The 24,712-nt window shown below is 41.3% G+C and overlaps 3 protein-coding genes across 7 annotated transcripts in view; 2 read left to right on the forward strand and 1 right to left on the reverse strand.

The window, feature by feature from the left end:
• Nucleotides 1-2,947, reverse strand: part of tsr3 (TSR3 ribosome maturation factor) — a 30,286-nt gene extending 27,339 nt beyond the window's left edge. For 2 of the 4 annotated variants that reach the window (XM_042082432.1, XM_042082434.1), the window contains exons 1-4: nt 2,398-2,947; nt 1,994-2,201; nt 1,430-1,623; nt 857-1,027 (exon numbers count right to left, since the gene is read on the reverse strand). In XM_042082432.1, the coding sequence (XP_041938366.1) occupies nt 857-1,027; nt 1,430-1,623; nt 1,994-2,201; nt 2,398-2,518 (694 nt within the window). In that variant the 5' untranslated portion in view covers nt 2,519-2,947. The remainder of the gene's footprint in view (nt 1-856; nt 1,028-1,429; nt 1,624-1,993; nt 2,202-2,397) is intronic. The other 2 variants (XM_042082433.1, XM_042082435.1) reach the window with 1 other exon arrangement.
• Nucleotides 2,948-3,113: 166 nt separating this feature from the next.
• On the forward strand, nt 3,114-9,186 carry gnptg (N-acetylglucosamine-1-phosphate transferase subunit gamma). Of its 2 annotated transcripts, none has more exons than XM_042082430.1 (10): nt 3,114-3,274; nt 3,466-3,520; nt 5,247-5,369; nt 5,466-5,549; nt 6,398-6,491; nt 6,622-6,736; nt 7,084-7,166; nt 8,018-8,140; nt 8,264-8,345; nt 8,503-9,186. In XM_042082430.1, the coding sequence occupies exons 1-10, from the start codon at nt 3,223-3,225 to the stop codon at nt 8,589-8,591; spliced, it is 900 nt and encodes a 299-aa protein (XP_041938364.1). In that variant the 5' UTR covers nt 3,114-3,222; the 3' UTR covers nt 8,592-9,186. The 2 variants fall into 2 exon arrangements, with proteins under 2 accessions (XP_041938364.1, XP_041938365.1); XM_042082431.1 differs by having other exon boundaries at nt 3,177-3,203.
• A 1,195-nt stretch (nt 9,187-10,381) lies between these two features.
• The window catches only part of LOC121700722 (transmembrane protease serine 9-like), a 63,763-nt gene continuing 49,432 nt past the window's right edge, over nt 10,382-24,712 (forward strand). The window contains exon 1 of the mRNA XM_042083923.1: nt 10,382-10,452. Within this exon, the coding sequence (XP_041939857.1) occupies nt 10,401-10,452 (52 nt within the window). The 5' untranslated portion in view covers nt 10,382-10,400. The remainder of the gene's footprint in view (nt 10,453-24,712) is intronic.

Consider the following 24,712-nt stretch of genomic DNA (forward strand, 5'->3'; position numbering starts at 1 on the left):
CACACACACACACACACACACACACACAAGACAAAAAAAAACACAGTCAGGAAATATTCAAAATCAAAAACAGATAGTCATCATTGTGGTTGCAATCTAGCCATTTGAGTGCCCCAAGTGGAACTGCTTTGTCGTATAATACATTTGGCAGTGGACATAGTGGAAGTGTTGTGAATCTAGTATCAGGCTACTACAAAAGAATGTCCTTTGAATATTGTAGTAAACGACATGTACTTGTTTCTTAAGTTTAGGAGTCCTATTATTCACGCTATACTTTCAGAAATGACAGGTCAGATCAGATGATGCTAAGGTTACATCTGAAGCAGGAGAGACTACTGTAATGTGTTGTAGCTAGGCTGTGTCTAGGCTGTCAACAGAAGGTATTTGTTACATTAATCACTCACAAATATTTGCACACCCTAATGCAGTCTTTCACCAATTTTCACCCCGACTGTTTTGTAATTGAGTTTTTGAGTATTGCGCTGTTGACATTGCATCTTTAGTATGTGTCTTTAGTATGTTGAGGTAGCAAAAATAGACTCCGCTTAAGGTTTGGTGCACTGCGCGTGTGAATAAAAATAATTTAGTATAAAAGCAGCAACACATGATCAATGTAACAAGGTGTAGGTGCATTTTGAAATTGTAAACGTTGTAAAAGTAAGAGTGAGAAGCATTTTGCATTAAAGCTACTCTTTACTGGGAATTTTGGTGCCCAATCTCCTGACACTTTGTGCCCTACGCATAACGTGTGTTGCATGTGGCGGGAGCAGTGGCACTGGGTTGCAAGGTTGTGACAGCACAGATACTTTTTGAGCAGTAAAGCAAAGATGTCCATCATGTTACATATCAGCTTTACCTAGTTCATCTTCCTCCTGGGGGGCTGAGGTTTGGTATTCTTTTTCCACAGCCAGCAGCTCCTCTTCTGACTGGCAAGCTGCATAGCGTTCCAGTATGGTTTGGTTAAGGTCCAGGAATACATTTCCCCATTTAAACTTCTTGAGAATTAACACTGCTAGGTCCCGAAAACCTATACTCTCACACACACAGACATACACATAAACAATCAAACAAACACATAAAGCATAGCAATAAATAAAAATGTTTGTAATGTAACAAAGATCACTGAATGTCCAACCAAATATGCAGTACTTTGATGTGGGCCACTTTTATTATTTATGAAGAGTCAGGGTCATAGTCAGTCTCAGAGACGTAATGACATAATGTAAAAGGGACAGCCAGCATGGCAGAACTGGGGTCTAACACAACCTAGCAGACACAGATTGAAGAGTGATTTTGGAGTGCGACCATCTATACTATTCTGGACTGATTAAACTTTTGGAAAACACACCCACTGAACAAAAAAAAAAAAGAGTGTGGTGAGGAGAGTGTGGTGTCTTCATTAATAGGATGAAAGATGAAAGATGCTTACCCACGATACAAAAAGTGGCAGCGAAAGCCTCTACACAAGACAGCTTGCAGGGTTTACCATAGTTGACTGGATTGGCAGCGACAAGATAGGGCAACAGTCGTGGGTGAGCACCAATCATCTTATTAAAGGGAGTATCCTCCAATCGAGCCCACGAACAGTCGATGACCGCAAGGCCTCTCTGAGCAACAATCTCCCTGGTGAACAGATGGGATATATCAAGTTTTATACAAATGCACTTGACAATTTGTAACATTAATATGAACTGACAGGGTTGACATTTCTAAAATGTACACAGAAGATAACACAAGGTACAGTGTGAACACATTTGAGCAAACAAAGCAATAAGTAGTAGACTACAAAACAAAGTGTTTCTAAACAAATGAACCAACATAAATTGCATATTCAAACTCAAGCTTTACATTGTTTGGAGTTGACTGGACCACCATTGATTATATTGGTCTACATTTAATTCATAAGTAAATTCATGATTCAAAAGGATCTAACCATCTATGTGTCTATATGGCTACATCATGTGTGTTAGCCAGTGACACTAACTAGGCTCACCTGTCAGCAGGGGTGACGTATCTGGTGCCCATGGGACTGAGGATTAGGCCATTGAAGCGCTGGTTGAGACGCAACCCACGCACCAGGCCTTTGCGCACCAGCTTTCTGCCTGTACAGCGCTTTGGATCACAGTGGCCCAGGTCCCACATTGCCAACGGGCATGGCAGCTTCACCACCTCTGCCCCCTCCGCGTGTGCCTCCTCACTGGCTGCAGCACAAAACACACACACACACACACACAGTTCAGTAAGCAATACCAATCTATGGTCAGATCCAGACCACAAGGCAGACACAAATGGCACCAGTCAATGGCAACTTCAGTTGCTATTGACTGGTGCCATTTGAATACAGAGATGAACCGTGAATATTGGTGTGAGGACAATGGAGAGAAGACCGAGACAGACCTTGCAAGGCGTGATGCATCTCCTCAGTGAAGGTCTCCAATGTTTTCCCCTTCATCTTGTGTCGCGTATCTTTCCCCCGATTCCCAGACCGTTCCATCTTCCCTGCTTTTTTCTTTCCCATTCTTAAGCTCTTTCAATATCCCCACTCAATCAACAACGTTAAAGCTATCTCGACCACTGCAACCGAAAGTGTAGCCCCCGAGCTTGCCAGCCAAAATAAGTCCTCTACGTTGGCAAATCAAAACCCGTCCTCTTACACTGGCCAGTGGTATGTATGCAGTATGCAGAGCTTGAAGAAGTTCGAACAAGTAGCTAAACAAGTTAGCTACCTAAGCACAGCTAGGTTGCCATTTTGAAACACAAGGGAACTATTAAGAGTCAATTCCATGTTCAGCAAACATACGATTCACTATCGACACTGATCTTGTTTTATCATGTGTTTCTGTTGTACAGTAGCGAAGACAGGCAACAACTCATCTCCACATATCCTTTTTCTTGCTAACTTGTGGAGAGTCACGTTGAGGATGTCACTGCCAGCTATCACTGAGCATGCGCAACGATGTCAATTATTTGTAATGTTTGTAACCGAAAGGAGTCCTTTATTCTCTTGACAAAAAATCAGATGACCAGTGGGCCATATACCCAAGATGCATTCACTGTTACTTCGTGAAATCTACCTCGATTCTATCAAAATTAAATTAAACAAAATGTTCGGGTAGTCAGCTGACTGGTTGTGTGAGTCACGTGCTCAGGTAGCACAAACATGGCTTCAACAACATTCTGATACGGATGTACCACTCAGTTGTGTAAGAATACAGTTTGATTATGTGTAATATATATTGGCGATATTTCCACCGACTATGGTTGATTGCATTGGGTGAGTGTCCATTTGTTTATTTCATGTAACTAACGACTAGGCAAGGTTGGGGGACTAGGTCTCAAAGTAGCTTAATAAATAATTTCATTTTCCACCTTATTATTGTCATGCGTCATACTGGCAACGTTCTCAGCTTGTAAGCCTCCATAAAGTGTAAAGTAATAGTTTCTCGATCCCTGTTTGACTTTTAGTGGATGTCGCATTTTCTGGGAAGATGAAGATAGTGGAGGAGCCCAATACTTTTGGGTGAGCCACAACATTTCATACATAAACTTTTAATTAAACGACATGGGCTGTTCCACAAAGAATGTAGGCTATGGTAGGAATGTAATATAGTTAATAACAGGTCATATACACTCTAGATAATTGTCCAGAGGCGGACAGAGTACACAGCTTCATTACTTGAGTAAAAGTACAGATACCCTTTGCTAAATTTTACTCAAGTACAAGTAAAAGTACAACAGTCAGATGTCTACTTTAGTAAAAGTACTGAAGTACTTGTTTTTAAAAGTACTTGAGTATCAAGAGTACAAGAGTAGCCTACATTTTCTAAATATTGCATTACTACTGCCACAGTGCACAGAATATGTACACACATATATGTACAGAAACGTCCTACATGGAGTTATGAAAAATGTTAATGTTAATACCTTGGAGAATGTAAAAGGAATTTAAAGTAAAATCAAGTAATTTTCATCTTTTTACCATGTCGCCAGGGATGGGCATATTTCTAATACATGTATATAAAAAAAAAACGTATTTCAAATACAAAATACTATTTTGTAATTGAAACACTTGAAGCGAAAACTATCATTAACTTGTTCAGAAAATTGAAATAGTCTGGTGAGGTGGGGCCACAGGTTGGCACATTCCCAGGATGGACCTGCTGCGTCTTTCTTCTATTGTTTTTCGTCCATAGTTTCGTCTTTATCTAAATCTGACCATGGAGTTGACTTTGGTGGAAAGCTGAAGGTGATTGCTGATAGGCTGTCCCAATCAGTGAGGCCTGCACAATCCAATCACTAGTGATGGGGACGAGACCGCCTATGCCGAGTCCGAGTCAAGACCGAGTCTTTGAAGGGTCGAGACCGAGTCGAGACCGAGTCTGTTGGTTTTCAAATACAGTCGAGTCCGAGTCAAGACCGAGTCTTTGAGGAAGCAAGTCCGAGTCGAGACCGAGTCCTTTAGGAGTCGAGACCGAGTCGAGACCAAGACTATAAAAAATGTTCAGTTTTAATATTCATAATTTAATATCACTCCAGTTAATAATCAACAGTTAGGCCTACAGACTAAGCTAGATTGGGAATTGTTTAGAGGAGCAGTTTTAACGTCCTAATATGGACTATGCTGACCTACAGACACTCACCGGCAGCAGAGCCATAGAAATAAATAAACGGCTCTGACGGCAGTATCTTTGCATTGCACCATGGGATGTCATTTTTAAATAATGCCGGTCAACATTGCATTTTATTATTATTGTTGTTATGTGTTGTCTGTTTTTTTATATGAACATAAAAAATGCGTTGGTCTCGAGGACTCGGTCTGAAATTACGAGTCCTTCTCCTCCCACTGTGGTCCGAGACCGAGTCAAGACCGAGTCTTTGAAGGAACGAGTCCGAGACGAGACCGAGAAAGCAGAAATTGGTCTCGAGACCGGACTCGAGTCCGAGACCGGACTCGAGTACTACATCACTACCAATCACGTTTGAGAGGGAAACAACAAATTGAGGGTTTACGAGATTTTTTTTTTTTTTAGAAGAAGTAACGGGTACTCACGGTTATGGATAGAAATGTAGTGGAGTAAAGAGTACAATATTTGCCTCTCAAATGTACTTGAGTAAAGTCATGAGTACTCCCAAAAAATGATACTCGAGTAAAGTACAGATTCCTGAAAATTGTACTCAAGTACTGTACTCAAGTAAATGTACTCCGTTACTGTCCGGCTCTGTAATTGTCATATCTTTTCTTTCAGGCTAAACAATCACTTCCTTGCTCAAGGTACAAGGCTACAGGCTAGGACCAACCCTTCTCCTGTATCAGGACCCCCACACCTACATCATCTGGCAGGAAAGTGCTTTAGTTACATCGAATCCACGTGAGTGCTAGTGACCATGACTGGTTCATGTACCTGTGTATGTGTGACCTGACCTCTATGGGTGTGGCAGTGTTAACATGTGTTGTTTGCTCACAGGTACAAATATGAATTTTGTCCATTCCATAACATAACCCAGCATGAACAGACATTCCGGTGGAACGCCTACAGTGGAATCCTAGGGTGAGTAAACATACAGCAATGGAGCATTGAAATGATATGCAAACATCACACAACAGGAACACATTGTTCAAACTGTGAGCCAAACACCTCTGAAACATACTAAGCATTAAACCTGACCTATCCACTACACAAATCATTCACCACCACACAAATCGTTGCCTATAGATTCCACAACTAAACAACTGACAGGATTAATGCAAAATATTAACATGTACAATGTATGTATTAAGCAAAGGTTCATTTTTAGCCTGAATGCTCTGAATAGTTCTAGCCTGGCTAACGTCAGACCTCATCTAATTGAGATGGGGTCTGGGAACTAGACATTAATTTTCTCGTATTTGAAACCTGGTTTACGAATGCCCAGAGCCGTTTATTGGGTGCTACGAATGTCTATCAAATGCGTCTGTACATAGCTCATAACGGCTTCGGTGTGTCGTCATCGTCTTGCTGCCCTCCCTCCGTTTTGTGATTGGTTCCTTCGTTGAGGGGAAAACGAAGTCCATAGAATCCAGGCTGCTTAGCAGCAGCGTGAATGAAATCGCGCGCATAAGGCAGCATGGGAAAACCCAGGCTAGAATAGTTCAGCATCTGAAGCATGAACCAGAACAGTGTTGTTCTCTGTTGGGGGGTAAGGCTTTAGAGAGCTACATGTCATTGTATGCCACGATACCTGTCTGTCGCATCAGCTAGATCCTCATTGGAAGTAACCAGGAGTGACAGCCCTAAGAAATGTTTTATATTAATGCTGAATATGGAGCTGTGTGGGTTTTTATATGATTTTGTATGATTTAAGCCAATAATCGGATGTCTTATTTATTTCATGGCGTATGCCTTCCATGTGTGTGTAGGATCTGGCAGGAGTGGGAGATTCAGAATAACTCCTTCACTGGCATGTGGATGAGGGAGGGAGACTCGTGTGGGAGCAAGAACAGACAAACCAAGGTGAAGTGTGTGTTTCTGTGCATATCATGCCTCTCATTTTACATAGTCAAGTCAAGTCAACTTTATTTATATAGTGTATTTCATACATAGGTTATTGTGTGTGTGTGTGTGTGTGTGTGTGTGTTCCCAGGTGCTCCTGGCTTGTGGAAACAGCAGTAAACTGGCACGGGTGTCGGAGCCGCAAACCTGTGTCTATTCTCTTACGTTTGAGACACCATTAGTTTGCCACCAGCATTCCCTGTTGGGTAAGTTCAGAAATCAGAACGATTGATCAAAGTAAGGTCAAAACAGAAAATATCCTGTGTGTGTGTGTGTGTGTGTGTGTGTGTGTGTGTGTGTGTGTGTTGTATGTATTATATCCATATATCACTGTACAAATATGTCCTGGCTGGATAGATACTATTGTACAAATACTAGTATACACTGTACAAATATGTCCTAGCTGGATAGATACTATTGTCCCAAAGCGCTATCATGTTCACAGATTAGTCTGTGTGTGTATGTGTTCTGCTGCAAATATACGATAACCACATTAACATAACGATAACCATGTTAACATAACATATAACATTAATTCCTTCCCCCAACCTAGTTTACCCTACTCTCAGCGAGCAACTGCAGAAGGAATGGGACGAGGCTGAACAGGCTCGATACGACGGTCTTGTCACGGACCAGGTAACATTAGCAAAGTTCTTTTAGGCAATTCCCTCCACTCGGCGGCCATATTGCACCACTTTTTGGGCACTTATCGGGCATCTATTCGAGCAGAAATGGCTTCACGACACCAACCTTGCTCCAGCGGCGATATCACAACACATGATTGGCACAATATATTCAAATGTCGACTATTTTGCTGCGGAAGGGGCAGGATATGTGTAGACAACTGCCATATTGGCGTTACAAACTAACCCCATTGAGGATTTTGTGAGTGCTGTGTCTCCTCATTAGAAAGTCTCTGACGTTAGTGCATATAAAACTAAATACAGTGACACCATCACACAGCAACTGCTAGATGAGAGCTTTATTGTTTAGTTTAAAGGAATTCTGTAGGCTTGAAGTTGTCTTGAACGCAGCCACGCATTCTTCCACTGACTTGCATTGTATATAATACAGCATCACACATGGCACAGTGTGGTGTGTTACAAGAGAGCTGGCCTGGCTCTAGCTTGTTTGCATGCCAACTTCAGTGGATACAGTAACTGGTCAATACAGGCGTTTTTGACATTATGTCAAAGCGGTTGTTTCTCCACATTATTTTGCTATTTATTTTTGGATGTTTTATAGAAAGAGCAAGAGTCTGTCAACGAGTAAAGTTCTCATGCATGGCCTATAGCTATCATTTTGCATGTGGGGGCATTGAGCAGACTCATGTAAGGTCTTACCCATGGTGTTAAATTTAACACCTGTTGTTGGTGTGCCTTGTTAAAATAGCCTTAGTTAGACTTAAAACGTTGCACTTTGCCCATCATTCAATTGAACTGAATTCAATACTTGATCTAGGACTCTATCTCTGTCTGCATGAGTAGGGTTACAGTAAGCTCCTAAGGGACCTTTTTGAGGAGGCAGGATTCTTGAAGCGCACACAGCCAAAACCAGATGAGCCAAAACGCCCCCAGAAGACCCAGCAGACACAGGAGCAATGCAGACAGGTGTGTGTACAAGAGTATGTGAGTTAACTGACAAACTCTGATGCATGTGGGATTTTGTTAATGTTTGTAAGCTTCAAGCGTGTGTGTGTGGTGTGTGTGTGTCCGTGTCGGTTTTGTTGACAGGACATTGAGAAGAAGAATGCTGAAATCGAAAGACTACGTTCTCTGTTGTCACAACACAACATTTCCTATGATGGGAGCACAGGTAACAGTAAACACACACACACACACGTCACTCAAACATCCCATAATATTTGTGTTGCATAAGTTACCAGATAAGCTATAAACCATTCTGTGATCTGTTAAACTCATGCACCATCGTGTGTCCTCTTCCACTCTCCCTCTCCCCTTGTGTATTTTAGACAAACCCAAAGCACCGGTGACCGCTAACGCTTTACAGGAACGCCAGCGTCTTCGTGGTGACACAGGCCTCATCACTGACCTTCTATGATTGGGCAGCCTGCAGTCTTCACCAACATGCTGCCCAGTTTGCAAACATGACCCAGATGATGTTATCTGGTTGACCACATTCGATGTAGTCATCTTATGTGGGGGAACATTCAAAAGGAACCACGGCCCACACTGATCTGTTTTCATATTCCTGTTTATGTTCCCGTTTATGTTTATATCTGCCAAATGACATAAACATAAACATGAGAAACTGTCCGTGGCCCACACTGATCTGTCAGGAAGAAGTACAGTGGTTCCGTAGTTTTCAGTTTTCTTCCACCTTCAGCTCTAGTTTTGAAGGAAATAATAGATGGCTTGTTGGTTCTGGCTCATTGCCTACTGATAGAAATGTGTTGTTTGATTGTTTTATTTTTTTTACCAAATTTTTTTGCTTACCCACTGCCACAAGCATGATCCATTCACACAGTCTGTGGACTTTGTGGTTGTTTTTTAACACACCATTGGGTGGATGCAGGATCACCTGTGGTCAGTGGATAGAGTCTTTATTGGCTGTGCCCATACCATACAAGAGTGTACATAAGTGTGTTTTATCATACAGTAATAGAGTCTGCTTTAATAAACATGTTTCTTATTTACATTTTGTATAACCTTTTCTCTGTCTTTGTACATTCACGATTGATTAATAATGATTCAATTGAATGACCTTAACTGACAACTGATCCTTGTTGTCTTAAATCCTGATCCTAGCACGGTAGCCTAATTCAGAATGTAGTCTGTTATACTTCTGTGGAGATGGCCAAAATATGTTTAATTATCGGCTCCCTCATAAAATCTCAGATTCGATCTTAAAATTATATCCTTATTTTTTGGAAATGTGAGTTTCAGGTGCATTAATGGGAAGTTATTCACAATATAAATATTAGTGTGTGTGTATATATGTAGAAAATCTTCTGTATCATCAACCATTGTTTATTCAGGGGGAAATTGACTGAGCATTAAGCTCTTTTACAGAAATGCCCTATAACTTTACAAACAAAGAGAATCAAACAAAAACAATGTGCTAGAAAGAGCGGCGTGACTTGCCAGTGCACCAAACCAAGCACAGACAGACATGAACAAACAAATGAACAAATAGGCCTAACAGTAAATTTGAAATATAATATATTTTTTACTACATATTTTACAACATGCTAAACAAACAGCAAACAAACACATTTTACGATTTGTTTAGCTTTATGTTTACATGTTTTTTTTTGTTGTTGTTTTTTTTAAACAAGCATTGAGAATAGCCAGATGGCTGAAACGTCTGCTCTTGCAGACTCTGTATAGTCATCTTTTACAGAGTGCGAACCACTCATAGCCTCTTCCTCACATGTATTGGTTCTAACGCACCCGGACTAAAAAACTGTCATCTGAGGGCAACAATACTTCTTTTACAGAAATAATGTCATGTATAGCAAGTTGATGTATGTCTTTCATTGAAGATAAAAAAAAAAAAAAGTTGTTTACTATATGCAGAAGTAGATGAAGAAATGTGTGTGAACGTCATCGGAATATTATGTAATGAATATATTATAGGATGGGTTGACTAAACATACATGCTGAACTGAAACTGAACTCTCGCAGTAAATGGCTCTTTCACACCAAAACAAATAGAGGGGCGCAGAACAGCTTTTGTATGTAGTTAACCTTTAATTAAACAGGTTATAGGCTATCTTTGCACTGGATCAATGGTTATTAAAAGCTCTTTGTCATATAGATAAAGAGAGATGTCAAACGGGGGAGAGGTGCCATAATATAAAGATCGAAAAGAAGAACTGATCACTCCAATTCCCATCGTTGGTCTACCATGGAAGCATCAAGAACATGGATCCTCGTGTTTGTTATCGTGACTTTCAACTGTGACTATCATTTCTTAAACTTTAATAATTTAAAAATATAATAGGTGTTATTGCAGGTGTTAACTAGTGATCTTCACGCAGATCAACAGAAAGAGAGAGACATACCATGGAGCGTAATGGTAAATGGTTAATGGAAATGTCTATGGAAGTTATAAATCAGGGCTGACAGTCTAACATAATTCCAAGTCATTAGACCCATAAAATTGTCCTACAAGCAGTACAATAATGCAAATATATGTTCAGAGATGTATAAAAAGGAGAACATGTTAGCTGTCCAAATTAATTACAAAAGGGTAATTTCCCCAGGAAATTATTTCACTGTTTAGTTAATTTGTTTTGCCTGTCCTTTAGTAAACCGTGGTGAGACTTTTTAAATTTTATGCTCTGCATGTTGAATAGTGACCTGATTTTCTACACATTAAAGCACGTCTCTTCAGACTCTAATGATAGAAGACATTAACATGTATGTGTCAGTATGACAGAGACAAAAAATCACTCATTACCAAGGGTCACAGTTTGTTTGTATCCATAGCTCATCACAATGACTGTAAGGTTTGGTTAATATTTTTGAAAGGAGGGTAAAGCACAATAGTGATCCAAACAACTGATCTCAGTCCAAAGCTCTGTTTGTCTCTCATCTCATCTGTTTATTTAATGCCTGTGTGTAAGATGTCATTGTATGATGTCAGTATGACCACTCAGAGTTCAAGTTAGAAACTCCAACTCTAAGAAAGACTGCTCCAGATTTGTGTTAATTGCTTTACACATACAAACTTACTGTAGCCTGTGTCATTGCATGCTTTAATTGCATTTTATCTGTAGGCTTCTCCAGCATTGAAAATGCCACCATTGCCCCAAATGAAAACATCACTAGTCCTGGTAAAGTGTATGTGTGTGTGTTTGAATGAGTGTGAGTAGTGCCACAGCGTGTTTGTGTGTTTCTTTCTTTGTGAGTGCTGCTGAGTGGCATATGTTTTTGTCTAAATTTGTTGTAAGTTAGCATAAAACCCAGCTAGCATCAGCCCAGCTCTTTTGTAATATCATGATGTAGGTGTCGTTGTAGAGTAAAGAGGGCTGTGTGGCTGCGCTACCGAATTCATAGCTCCTTTGAACACAGATTAATCTGTTTCCTCTCTATCATTCAATCATGCATTTAATTCTGCATTATTTGTCTCTTTACCCATCTCAAGATACCACTCATGAAACCACAACTAGTCTGAGAAGTACCACTCCTGATGTAAGACCCACGACAACAGCTGCCACCTCTGGCACTACAGGTGTAACTGCTGCAGACAGTAAGTTATAGTCCTATTCATTTCCACTGATTATTCCAAGCAGCAACTTCAACACAAAGTTTTTGAATTCACAATAAACTTGAAATATTCCCAAGTGCTCATCAAATGAAAACTACTGTACTGTAACACTGCGAACAGTGAGGAGGATGGTGAGGAGGATGGTAGAAAGGGGGGAAATCCCTAAGGATCGCTGTTGGAGTGGTTCAGATAAAAGTAACATCTTGGGGTCACCAAGTAAAAAAAAAACATCAGAGGTGACCTCCAGGGTAACAGATTATATAAATGGCACGCCAGGAAAAAAACGCTCTTGTCTTTGTGCCTCGGTTATCTCAGGTTCCTGATCTGAACAGGGAGAAATCCAATCTTAATGGACCAGGGATGGATAACTGCACGGGCCTACCGGGCCCAAGCCCAAGCCTTTGCATGGAATCATTGCCTCAATATCAACATATCAGGATGTAGGCTATGAATGTGATTGAATTTAGTATTGGCCATCCCCAAAATGCACCAGAATACAGGAAATCACATCAAACAAATGAAACATTTTCTTGGGGAGGACAACCCAATTTAAGGGGTCCAACCTGATTTTGCAAGTTGCCTCCTTGACTCTTTTTACTTATCTTTACCAGGAGTGCATAAATGTAGAGGGCCTTGTTACAAAATTGAAAATATTTTCATTATCCGTATAGTGTTGACTACATCACAAATCACTCATGTTCCATATTCATTTATGAATCCACACTTTTACTGTTCAAACATTAATTGTTGTATATAGTTGAGTGAAACCCACTGGAACCCAGACAAATTCCCCAAAAAACACAATACTTTAAAACACCCATTTGACAAAGGTGTCATCTCCAGGGTTCTAAATTAACATTATATTCATTCATTTTGGCGGGTGTTAATAAAAACTTACAAGTCAGTTTGGCCGGTGATGCATGAGGCATTACATGCATGATACATGAGGCTCTGGTCTCGGTCATATATCCCCCTGGCAGTACTTCCTACATTTCCCATGACCACTGTGGCGTAATGCTACGTGATGACGTTTTATACGCTCATTGGCTGCGCGCAGTTTGCAGTGAAACCAGCGAGAGAGACCAGCATAAATGATCATTAAAGCATAAATGATAAACATTTAAAAAAAAAAAAAAAAAAAACATATATTAGGTGTCAGCATTCACTACATTTTGAATCATGTTTCATCAATGACATAAAGATATGAGGATGATGAACAGATCTTTCGGAGCTGGCCCTGGCAGGTCAGCCTTGAGAGACCCTACGGTCACATGTGTGGAGGCTCCCTCATCAACAAGGAGTGGGTGCTGTCTGCTGCACACTGCTTCAGCAGGTGAGGGGCCACTGCATCTTTCTTTTACAGTAGTACACGTTTGTTGCTCCTTATTGATCATATTCACCAACAGACAGTCAATGTTTTCATGACTTTGTGAAAGGAGGGCAAGGCTCGTGATGACTGTACCTGGACCACATGACACGATGACAATTACATGCAGTTAATGGTTCTCCCTGTTCATCTATTCCCCCTTCAGTGCCAGCACAAGTGGGTGGACTATCAGTCTGGGTCGAGAGTCTTTGTACGGTTCTAACCCAAATGAAGTGTCTAGAACTGTGGCTGAGATCATTCTACATCCTAATTGTGATGCCTCCACATATGAGAATGACATGGCTCTGCTCCGGTTGAGCAGTGCTGTCTCCTTCAGCGGCTACATCAGACCTGTTTGTCTGGCGGCCAGCGGCAGCATTTTCCACCAGGGAACAGACAGCTGGGTCACTGGCTGGGGAGCTATCGAAGAAGGAGGTGACAGTTCTTGATCAAGTACTTGAAATCAGTATACTGTTGGTTATCCTTTCTGCTAACTAACAACATCTGTAATAGCCAACTATGGGTTTGTACATTTTTAAAAAAACGATTACGTTAATAGAACTCTGAATAGAAATAAGTTCTGTTAGACAAAATGTTACAATGGAAATTGGTCCCAGACTGAAGAATAACATGCCTAGTTTTCTTACCATGATTGGACAAGTCGACCATCAGTATCAGCAATTATTTACACTTCACACTTTTATAATAGGGGAACAATACATTTGCTATTATCGGTCTCACAAAACTGAGCACTATTTTCCAATCGTTATAAGCTTAGCACTCTCTAACATCATCAGTATTATAGGTTAATTATTTAAACTTGCCCCTTAATATTAACCCTTTGACTGATGTCCTCCTCCCTCCTCCACTCCCTGCTCTTTCAGAGTCTCTTCCAAACCCAGGTGTTCTTCAGGAAGTGGAAGTTCCTGTAGTTGACAACAAAGTGTGTGATGAGCTTTTGATATTTACAAAAATCACAGAAAACATGATATGCGCTGGCCTTCGTGAAGGAGGGAAAGACTCCTGTCAGGTATTTGGATTTCTTTCGAGATTATAAATCTGTTTAAAGATATTAAACTTCACACCACTTATACTTTTGTTTTTTCAACAGGGTGACTCAGGTGGTCCAATGGTGATGAAAGAGGACTCTGTGTGGGTCCAGTCCGGGGTGGTTAGCTTTGGGATAGGTTGTGCTCGACCTGACCTACCTGGAGTCTACGCCAGGGTCTCCCGTTATGAGGACTGGATCAACTCCCACATCAGCAGTGACCCACCAGGCTTCGTGCAGGTCATCACCCCTACCCCACTGCTTCCTGTTCCCTCCAGCGGGACCAAAGTCACATGCTCATTCTGCCTCTACATCCTCCTGTCTTTTCTCCTCCCTCTCCACTGATGGGAAATCCTTGTTTATCACAGGACTTTAACATTCTGAATAAGTAATGTATTGGGTAAATATGGCATTTGTTTATTTCTTTTATTTCTATGATGCATGTAGTAATGATTTATGATGTGTTTATTACTAAATATCATTCTCCTGTAAAATGTATCCTGAAGTAAATACAATTTTGCTAATACAACAACTTACTAACTGTTTCATATTTATTAATATCCTATCAGTAACATACTTCAATTGATCAACATGGATCACATTATTAAAAAATCAGCCTCCAATGTATTACCAAAGACAGCTTATACAAATTAAAAACTCAAACAAAGCCTCTTTCTCAGCCATCATTGAAAGCACTGGCTTCTCTCCTCATCCATAACAGTTTGGTAGGGTAGTGCAGACTGTCAAACAGAGAAAACTGGCTGCATAGTCAATAAATTATTCAAGATTCATCTCTGGTTCCGTGTGCCATAATCACTGTCTCTTCCAGCTGATGCCCTCCAGGGGGCACTACTGGTCCTTGCCGTGTAAAATATCCGGCTTCCGATACATTTCTCCCAACTACAATAAGGTCTCTGAATACATCCTGACCTTGACAAGGAAACCTACACTTAAAACGACAACAAAGAACAACATGACTGGAAATGTGCAGAATAAAGCCTATTCACATTCATACTCATATTAATGTCTAGATCATACGTAGACAAGGCGTACTACAAAAATGTACGATCTTTCATCAGAATAGGTAATGAATATGTCATTAATATATGGTCAGTTGATTTAATATATGCTGTCTGGAGTCTGGATTGAGTAGGCTAGGGGAATGCTTTTGATGCACTCTGTGTCCATTATGTTGTTTTTATTTGTTTTAATTTAATTATTTTAACTGTTTATATGTTTATTATGTGTCTGTGTTTCATAACGTGACCATCATATTGTTTAATCATATTGTTATCATTGATATGTAATGTCATGTGTGTTTTATGATCACTTTGGGTTGCACTCTGTATAAAAGAGCTACAGTATATAAATAAAAATTACTTGACTTGACTTGACTAAGATAACAAGTATCCCACAGTTAGTGAAATATTAGGCTACACTCAAGGAGCAAAACATCAGCACAGATTTGTGCAACTATACGTACATTATAATGGCTGACATGCCAGGGCCAGCTCCCCACGGAGGCATTTTGTCAAACACATTAGCCTATTACACATTTTCAGCTGGTTAGATGCAACCAATTGGACTAATTTAACATTGCCAAACACATTAGCCTATTACACACATTGATTTACAAGACTCTAAACACATTTCTCTTTTTACATTTGTACGGAGCCCGGGAAGGGTAACGTTGGTAAATATTTTTAGACCGCACTATTGCATTCCCTCACAATACTGTAGTTTTGTTTTCCCACTAAATACTTTTGCGTTCCCTCACAATACAGGGCTCTGTATTTCCAGCCTCTCACATTAGCCTTCGGTTGATTTAGATAGATAGATAGATAGATAGATAGATAGATACTTTATTGATCCCCAGGGAAATTCAAGGAAATTCCCCGATTTGGATTGTAGTCACCATCATAGATAACCTGGGGCCGGTTCCCCGATAACGCTCACTCTTAGCGCGCTAAGAAGACTCAAAAGATATATCTTACCAAAGTTGTTTATGTTAAGTGTGTTCCCCAGTGTCCCTTAGGAAGCTTCTTAACACACTGCCTCTTACGTTCGACGTTACAAAGGCGCTGTCCCAAGTGAAGGTGCTGAATTAGTTGGCATCGATTGCTCAGGAATCGATTTTTTAGGCTACTTCACGTGAAGGTGCATGACGGCGTTAAGAAACACAACACGTTCTATGCAAATGAAACATTCCTCAAATTATTCCAGTAACATTTATTTTAACATAGTTTAAGTTATCAGTAAAATATAAACTATTACCTAAATTATCAAATTGTCAGTAATATGTTCACACGATATGTTGTGACGGGTAGACTAACCGGGTACTAATCCCTCGCTAATCATGTCGTGTCTGGGGAAAAAAGAGATGTAATTGTTGTTTGTATACAGATGGACTTATGTACTGTAGTGGTAACGTGTACTTTATTATTAACTGGAAAACTGTATGTATATTCATGGACTTACAATGGACTGTGGGTGTTATGGTTATTATATGTGGGTTTGGGGGAGGAATGATGCGTACGAGTTGATGAACAAGATTGACAGCCAGCTGTGTGCAATTGGGATTGGGCTGGTGGGCACTCAGCTTGGACACATGGATTGGCTGGCTTCCCAATAAAAACAGGCTGGAGTGGACACGGCGGGAAGGCGTGAGAGCTACGGGACGCACTGTGCCAGGGGAATGCGGTGGTCTGTCTGTCTAGATTCCTGTGTTTGTGTCCTGGTGATCGCCTATCGGAGGACCCTGGAGCTGCCTGACTGAAACCAACGTGCCATGCTGAGGAACGACTGACGCACACCTTGAAAGGAACGGTAGAATTCTGAGTGAGTGACTGGGGCTAGCTACGGGCTCGGGTGGTCGCTTAGTGTTTGTTTACTTCCTTCTCAGGCGGCAGTTCCTCGAGATGACGAGCGGTGGATTCGGAGGAGGCTGACGAGAGATTTGGCGTTCTTGCTGCATCTAAAGGAAAGTAACCGTGTCCATCGTTGTTGTGTGTGTGTGCTTGGATTCAGCCGTGTTTTGCCTGTGTTTTGTCCTGAGAATTCCCTCTGCCTTCTCCAGACGGCTTGCTGCTGTGTGCTGCTTCCGGGTTGCGCGTCACCACCGGTTGATCGGAGCAAGAGGGAGCGTTCGCGAGGAGCTGCGCTGCGCGCTTCCATCGTCATAAAGCCGTTTTGGACCGTTAAGTGCGGGCTGCCGCAGACCGACTGGTTTGGGGGTACCTGCTGGGAGGACTGACTTTGTTTGGTTTGTGTTTTGCTGCTTTTCTTTGGGGGATTCAGTAGTGGGTTGTGGCAGAGCCAGCTGATTCCCCTCAGATTTATGGTATTTTGTTTTCCTTCCTGTATGTACATTTTATGTGTCGCCTGCCCATAAGAGGATCGCTAGAGGGCTGCAGCAGTGGGTCATAATGCACTGTGGGTTTTTCTGTGCTGTTATAGTTAGCCGTGTGGTGGAATTTATCCCTGAGTGTTCTGTAGTGAAATGTTGCTGTGTGACGTGATTTATTCTAATCTATACTAAGAACTCCTTTTGGTCACCTGTGTGTCTTTCTGTGATTTGCCCCCCCCCCCCTGCTGCAGATTGACTGTCTGAAGTAGGCCCTTAATAAAGATCATGGTTTGCACTTCGGAGTCGGTGGTGTCTATGGTCTGGGGGTCCTAAACGTTCCTGTGAGGGAAACAGCCTAGCTAAAACAAATTGATAAATGCTGGGTGGTGAATCCCCCTGAAAGAAAAGTGGTTCATCATCCACCCTCCTTATCCCGTTGTGCCGCTTCTTGACATGGATTTAACAACTTCTTAAAATGATGTAGGCTAATACTTTTATATTAGCCTAATGGTAAGGTACCTTACAATTATAATTGATTGGCAAGCAGCTGCATGGATAGATACTTTATTGATCCCCAGGGAAATTCAAGGTTCAAATAAAAAAAATGATTGCCGTTGGTTAATGTTTTCAATAAAAAGCAACCTCTCTACAATGAACAGAGCGACATTTAGATACAGTAGGATGGGGAAGCAACGTAAAAAAAAGGGCACCAAGCTTCTCGTCAGAGGAGCTAGAAGTTTTGCTGGACGAGGTGAGCTTGCACAAGGTGACACCGTTTTCCAGCTTTCGGAATAACTTGCACTCTTAAAAGTGCTGGGTTATTATTTTAACTAAAGCACTGGGTTAATGACATTTTTACTTTTTATTGGGTTATCATAACCCATGCTGGGTTATTGTTAAGACCCAGGTGCTGGGTTAGTGGCTGAGAGCACAAAAAGTCATGTAATGCACCCAGTGCCTGGGTAATTTTAACCCAGTCATTGGTCATTATAATATAGTCTACCAGTTGGATTGACAATAGCAAAGACATATGAAGACAACAGTCTTGATACCCGTGCCATTGTGGAACAGGGGAATTACCTATCAATTACCTATCAATCAGTGCTGGTTGCTGCTCTTTGGAAAAGGTGAAGCTCTGATAAAAATGGTCAGTTAATAAATTCATATTATTAAGGTGCTATATTGTTCTCTAAGGGCAGAAAATATCCCAAATCCCAGAATAGACCAGATATACAGTTATAGTACTGTTCCGTATGTTCATCTGCCTTGCTGTTTCATTATGAATCTCCACTGGTGGGGAAGACTATCAAATGGCTTTTAAAATTCAAGTAAACATTAGCATAATGTAGCCAGGCTACACAGTTAACTTTTATAGCGAGCTATGTGGCTACAACTTATGTGGCCAAAATACACAACTGAAACAGAAGCAAGTCACAAACTCTTTAACTCCACATTACGGTTTTATTTACAGTAAGATATGTACAAAAGCTGAGCTGCATATTGACTTGCCTTGCCTCTCCACTTCACCTGCCAACCCTAACGTTAACGCATCCCTGTACTTGAAACTCTTCCTCTCCAATCGCGACATGCTTTCAGTCAAAAAGAGTCCAGCCACTATAACGGTTCCTCCAATCATCATACAGAAGCTCGGCGTCCGAGCCATCCCACTGTCCCATTCACTCCCAGAGAAGCCAGGCTTCCCTAGAAATGACTATTTGATTTCGTAGCGTTTCCCCAATAAACATAGCTTTTTCTGCGCTGAGACCAGCCCACTCTAGTGCCACTGAAAGCCCACTGAAGCCGAGCGTCTATGGTGTTTTTGATGGATCGTGTCGTCACAGCAATGGGTGCGAAATCACGATAGATGACTGGTCGTGAAGTTGAAAATGTTTTAGTATGTTGGAATAATAGGCTGGCTAATATGCATTACTTGATGCAATTTTCCGTGATATTTTAGAGGCAGAGCTCCCCTGTAGCAATCGCCTCAGCTATAAATCTTCAGTCTTCTCTTCTCAAAATGTCTGTTGTTGATTATTTGCTATTCTCCCTAATCGTCTGACCAACTTTTTAAATTGTTCACTGTTAAATTAATTATTGAATTGTTTTTATTTGTATGTCGCTAATTTAGACAAAGGCGTCTGCCAAACCACGTCGAATAGTCCATTAAATCCAAGCTCGGTCGGCCCGTACAACGCACGTCCACAGCAGGCTAATGCAATAATAGTTATAAATAGATCCAACTTATAAATAGATTTAAATAATGCCGCTGATAAAATGCAGGCTCATGCGTGCGCTGTCCCAGTCAAATACCTGCGGAGCTACGGAGAAAGAAGAGGTACAGGAGCCGGTGTGAAAGCGAGAGTGAGACGTGAGCGAGGCAATAGAGGACTCAACAGGCTACGTACTATAATGACAGGTTGGTGGGCTGCGCCAGACGTGCGACTGTCAAATGCGGAGGATGGTCTTTATCTCCGCTACGACTACTCCGGAGTAGAGTGTGCAGGTTTTTGCTACTAGTGCATAGTGAGAAGACCTGCTTGCGTGGCCGAGACGGATCATTTCAGACGCGACGGTCACACTTCCTGGCTCTGGTCTAGGCTACTGAGCTACCACGTCCCCTCTCATCCAAACCAACTTGTAGGCCTCCCAGCTTCTTACCTCTGAAAGACGCCACAGACGCTTCAGACTCCTGAACACTAAACTCATCTGGACTATTTATTAGCCTAGCCTACATTCTGTAAACAATTACCATCGAGATTGTTGTGTGGCAATACAGTATATCTATATGTATCCTCATCCATTCATTTCCCCAAGTTCTACCCCCCCCCCCCCCACACACACACACACACACCAAATATTAAAACAAACCAATTGCATGGTCCAGTGTAAATGTATTAAAACTAACATATAGCCATATAAATCAGATATTTTGCAACGATTATGGCAAAGATATCACAGGTTTGGTTTGCTTTTCATACTACTTGAATGGATCTCTCATGTTACCACACTCCTGGGTTAATCTAGAATACTTTAGCCCTTGTCCTGGGTTACTATCTTCACTACACCACCCAGTGCCTGGGTTAACCTACATTTAAAAGCACTATTCTCCCATTGATCAGTCTTTTTCTCCGGGGACAACTGAGGAAACTGCCAGACCATCTTCCAAAATTAAGGTTTGTATTTTTATACTCTGTCTACAACATCACATAGCATGTGCTTACTGTTGATTTCAAGTAGTGAGTCATAACATTTCAGATAGATAGTCCTGGTTATCTTTTATGATCTGACCAGTACTTCTAGCGACGGTTTGAATGGTTCCCGCGTTATCATCACCCACAAGCGGTTATGCTAGCTAATGAAGCAAACGACCATGCTAACGGCACCATGCTAATAAAACCAAAGCCAATAAGATTAGGAAACCAGCTCTTACCTGTTCTTTAATGGTAGTATTTGATGTCATAATATCCATGAACTGCCAGTCAGATAGCTCTGTTAATCCATGCGGTCTTAAAAATCCCTTTAGCAACTATTTTAGCTAACTAGCTAGTTGACAGTTAATAGTAGCTAACGCAAGTGCAGTCCATCTCCATTTCAAGTACAAATTAGCTGCTAGCTGGCTAATGCTAACGAACGCTTGGATGCTAAGATAAGCCTGCTAGCTGTACATAGACTGACCAGAGAACACATAGAAACTGACGTATGTGTAGGGTGGGGATGGCTTTTATAGCCCTCTGAATGGGCGGATCACTAAAAATATGAGGTTACCAGGTAACTAATGACTGGTCCAATCAAAGATCCTTGATTACTAACCTCACTACTGCTACTAACCTCACTTTTAACCCTCTCTGGTTTTGAGATTCTACTCGTAGTAGGATTACAAACTGACCACTAGATGGCGACAAGTGAATACATTTAATTTACACTGTAGCACCTATCACCCAGTCATTTAATGAATAAAAATAAATAAATAAATAATTAATTACAATACAATACCACAATAAGGTTAGCCTATTCTTATGTATGAATGTATTATTCTGATTTATGTATGTTGATATTTGTTGATATTTACTTATACTACTATTTTTAGATCATCAGTTCTACTATTATTATTGAGATTTTTTCTTATATTAAATGCAATGTAAAACGTCATAAGCCATCACATTAGATTTGTTTTAGCAATGCTAAAATGAGCTGAGTGCATCTCTCAGACTGTTCTCCCCTAGGCTGCGAGCTACGGGCCATACCCTTACCCTAGCTTTCTCTAAATGTGATGTAATCTACGAAAACCCCTTATGGTGCACTCAAAAATCCTTGGTTTTTGCTCCGTTTAAATCCTCCCTGGTGAAATTTGAAGATCATAAACCTTAATTGTGAAAACATGCATTTAAATGTGATTAAACATGCATTAACACATGTGTAATGTTTTCTCCCTGCAGTGCTTGTGTAGCCTATCTACTGATGGATGAATTTGTTCAAACTAAATTAACAGAATGGCAACTGACAGACCTCATAGACAGTTTCGCAGGTATTTTTTTAAATTATATTATTAACAAACATTTTGACAATAATAAAAAATATGTGCTTGCTTAATAATATGTGCTATTGTGTATGTGCCCCTCCCCCCTCCCGTTTTCTCTTTCAGTTGAGGGTATTGATGAGGAAAGCTTTCGGCTATTAGACGAGGGGAGCATTGGGACCCTTGTTCCAAGAATTGGACTGCGCCTCAAATTTTTAAAGCACTTCAGGGAATTCGTGAGTAGCTTGATTGATTAATTTCATGAAAAGGGGCAAAAGGGGGCAACATGGGCTTTGTGTGTTTTAGGTGTAGAAAGAGGATTTCTGGTACGGTCAAGGGTCTATTCATCCACTTGCGTGGAGTTCACAGTGTGAATTTTGCGTCAGAACACTTTCAGTGCTGTGAAGATGGGTGTGGGAGGACCTTCTCCCACATTAGATCATTTAGAAGACATCTTCTAACACACAGTCCTGAGACTGAAGATTTCAGCAACAGGAATTTTATTACAGAACCTATTACAGACCAATTTCAGGTTAGGGAGGGTGAACAAGAACTAGTGGAAGAAGTGGAAGTAGAGGACTGGGATGACTTAGACAGTGAGGGCATTACAGAAAGGGTAGCTCTATTCCTCGCCAACCTCCGGTCAAAATCTGCCAATACACTTTCTTCAATTAACAACGTCATGCAGCACACATCAAATTTGGTTGGAGATATTGTTGCCAGTCTCGAGACAAAAACGATGGCACTTTTCCAGAAGTTTGGCCATCTTCAAAGCCCTGAAGTAGAAGAGCTGAGACAGGCATTTCAAAACTCGAGTCAGCCCTTCAGGGGTCTTGAGACAGAGTTCAAGCAGAGGAAATACTTTGAAATATCAGGCCATTTTATTGAGCCTATTCAGGAAGTGTTTCCAGGGTTGTCCTACGTGCAGCGGGTTGATTCACAAACTGGTGTGGTTAGACAGGTGGCCGTACAAGATACATTCCAACGTGTCCCATTGCAGCCCCTGCTGACCAAATTACTCAGTTTACCAGGCACTTTGGAATCAATTATAGCTTGGCAACAAAGAGAAGGTGATGCCCTTCAGGACATATATGATGGGCAGTTCTGCAAAACTCACCCTCTCCTCTCAAAGGAGTTGTCCATCCCTTTAATGATATATGCAGATGACTGCGAGACAGTCAACCCATTAGGCTCTAAAACAGGGGTACACAAATTGGGGTTTTTATATGTCACAATCAAAAGTCTACCACCTGACCTGCTGTCAAACCTACGGTCATTATTCCTATTGGCTGTTTACAAATCCGATGATTGCAAGACCTATGGAATTGACACAGTGTTGCACCCAATTGTTCAAGAATTGAAAGTCCTTGAAAAAGATGGCATTTTCCTGGACACTGGCAATTTTAAGGGTGTCATTAAATTTACAGTTGTCCAGGTGTTGGGGGACAATTTGGGAATTAATGCCATCCTGGGGTACACTGAAAGCTTTTCAGGGAATTATGTGTGCCGGTGGTGCAAAGTGCACAGAGAAGTGCAACGGAGACAAACCGTTCTAGACCCTGATCTAATGCGCACTATCTCTAGCCACCAGGATGACTTGATTGTAAGAAATGCATCATTGACAGGACTCAAGAGGGATAGTGCTCTTAACTCTTTGACATATTACCACATCATCGATAATGTGGCACCTGACATTATGCATGATATTCTGGAGGGTGTAGGTCCGTATGAGGTCAAGCTTGTCTTGAATGCTCTGATTAGCCGAAAATATCTGAGTTTAGATAAGCTAAATTATAGGATGACCAGCTTTGACTATGGCTTTTCAGACAGAGGAAACAAGCCATCCCTGATAAGTAAGCATGATCTGAAGAATGTAGATGGAGCAATGCGACAGTCAGCAGCACAAACCTGGTGCCTGCTCAGGTGGTTACCACTACTGATAGGGGATTTAATTCCAGAGGGGAACCAAGAATGGGAGCTTCTGTTGATGCTGCTCCTGTGTATGGAGTACATTTTCTCTCCATCACTAACTCCAGCAGGGATACTCTTCCTTGAGCAAATTTTACAGGAGCACCACAGCTACTTTCTGGAGCTTTTCCCAGATCTACACCTGAGGCCGAAACATCATTTTATGCTTCATTACCCTTGGGGCATTACACAGCTGGGACCATTGAGACAGTTTTGGGCAATGAGGTTTGAGGCCAAGCATGGGTTTTTTAAAAGGGTAAGCCATATCACCTGCAATTTCAAAAACATATGTAAAACCATGGCATTTCGCCATCAAATGATGCAGTGCTACCACTTTATGTCCAGTTCTGTGTTGTCCCACATTCCAGAGGTTGGGCCAGGGCATAGTACCTTTCTTGCCACCATCGAGGGCATAAAAGACATTCAGGGTGCCCTAACAGATGTCCCTCTTTTCACCGAAGTGTATATCCCAGCATGGGTAACATACAAGGGAACTGAGTACAGGTCAGGAATGACTGTGCTCCTTTCATGTGACACAGAGGGTGAGCCACAGTTTGGGCTGGTTAAGTCTGTGATTGTTCTTAATCAAGCCACAGAAATGCCGTTGATTAAGTTGATTGTTCAAAAATGGGAGACAATTGGATTTGAGAGGCACTATTTTGCATATGCAGTCACCCCCACTACAAGGCAACTGTCTGTTGAC

This window comes from Alosa sapidissima, chromosome 24, assembly GCF_018492685.1.
Source record: "Alosa sapidissima isolate fAloSap1 chromosome 24, fAloSap1.pri, whole genome shotgun sequence".
NCBI classification, from domain to species: Eukaryota; Metazoa; Chordata; class Actinopteri; order Clupeiformes; family Clupeidae; genus Alosa; species Alosa sapidissima.

Coding starts and splice junctions, on each gene's coding strand:
- gnptg (XM_042082430.1), top strand. CDS start 3,223: ATGTGTAATATATATTGGCGATATTTCCACCGACTATGGTTGATTGCA. Junction 3,275..3,465: donor ACTATGGTTGATTGCATTGG/GTGAGTGTCCAT, acceptor TTTGACTTTTAG/TGGATGTCGCATTTTCTGGG. Junction 5,550..6,397: donor GCCTACAGTGGAATCCTAGG/GTGAGTAAACAT, acceptor ATGTGTGTGTAG/GATCTGGCAGGAGTGGGAGA.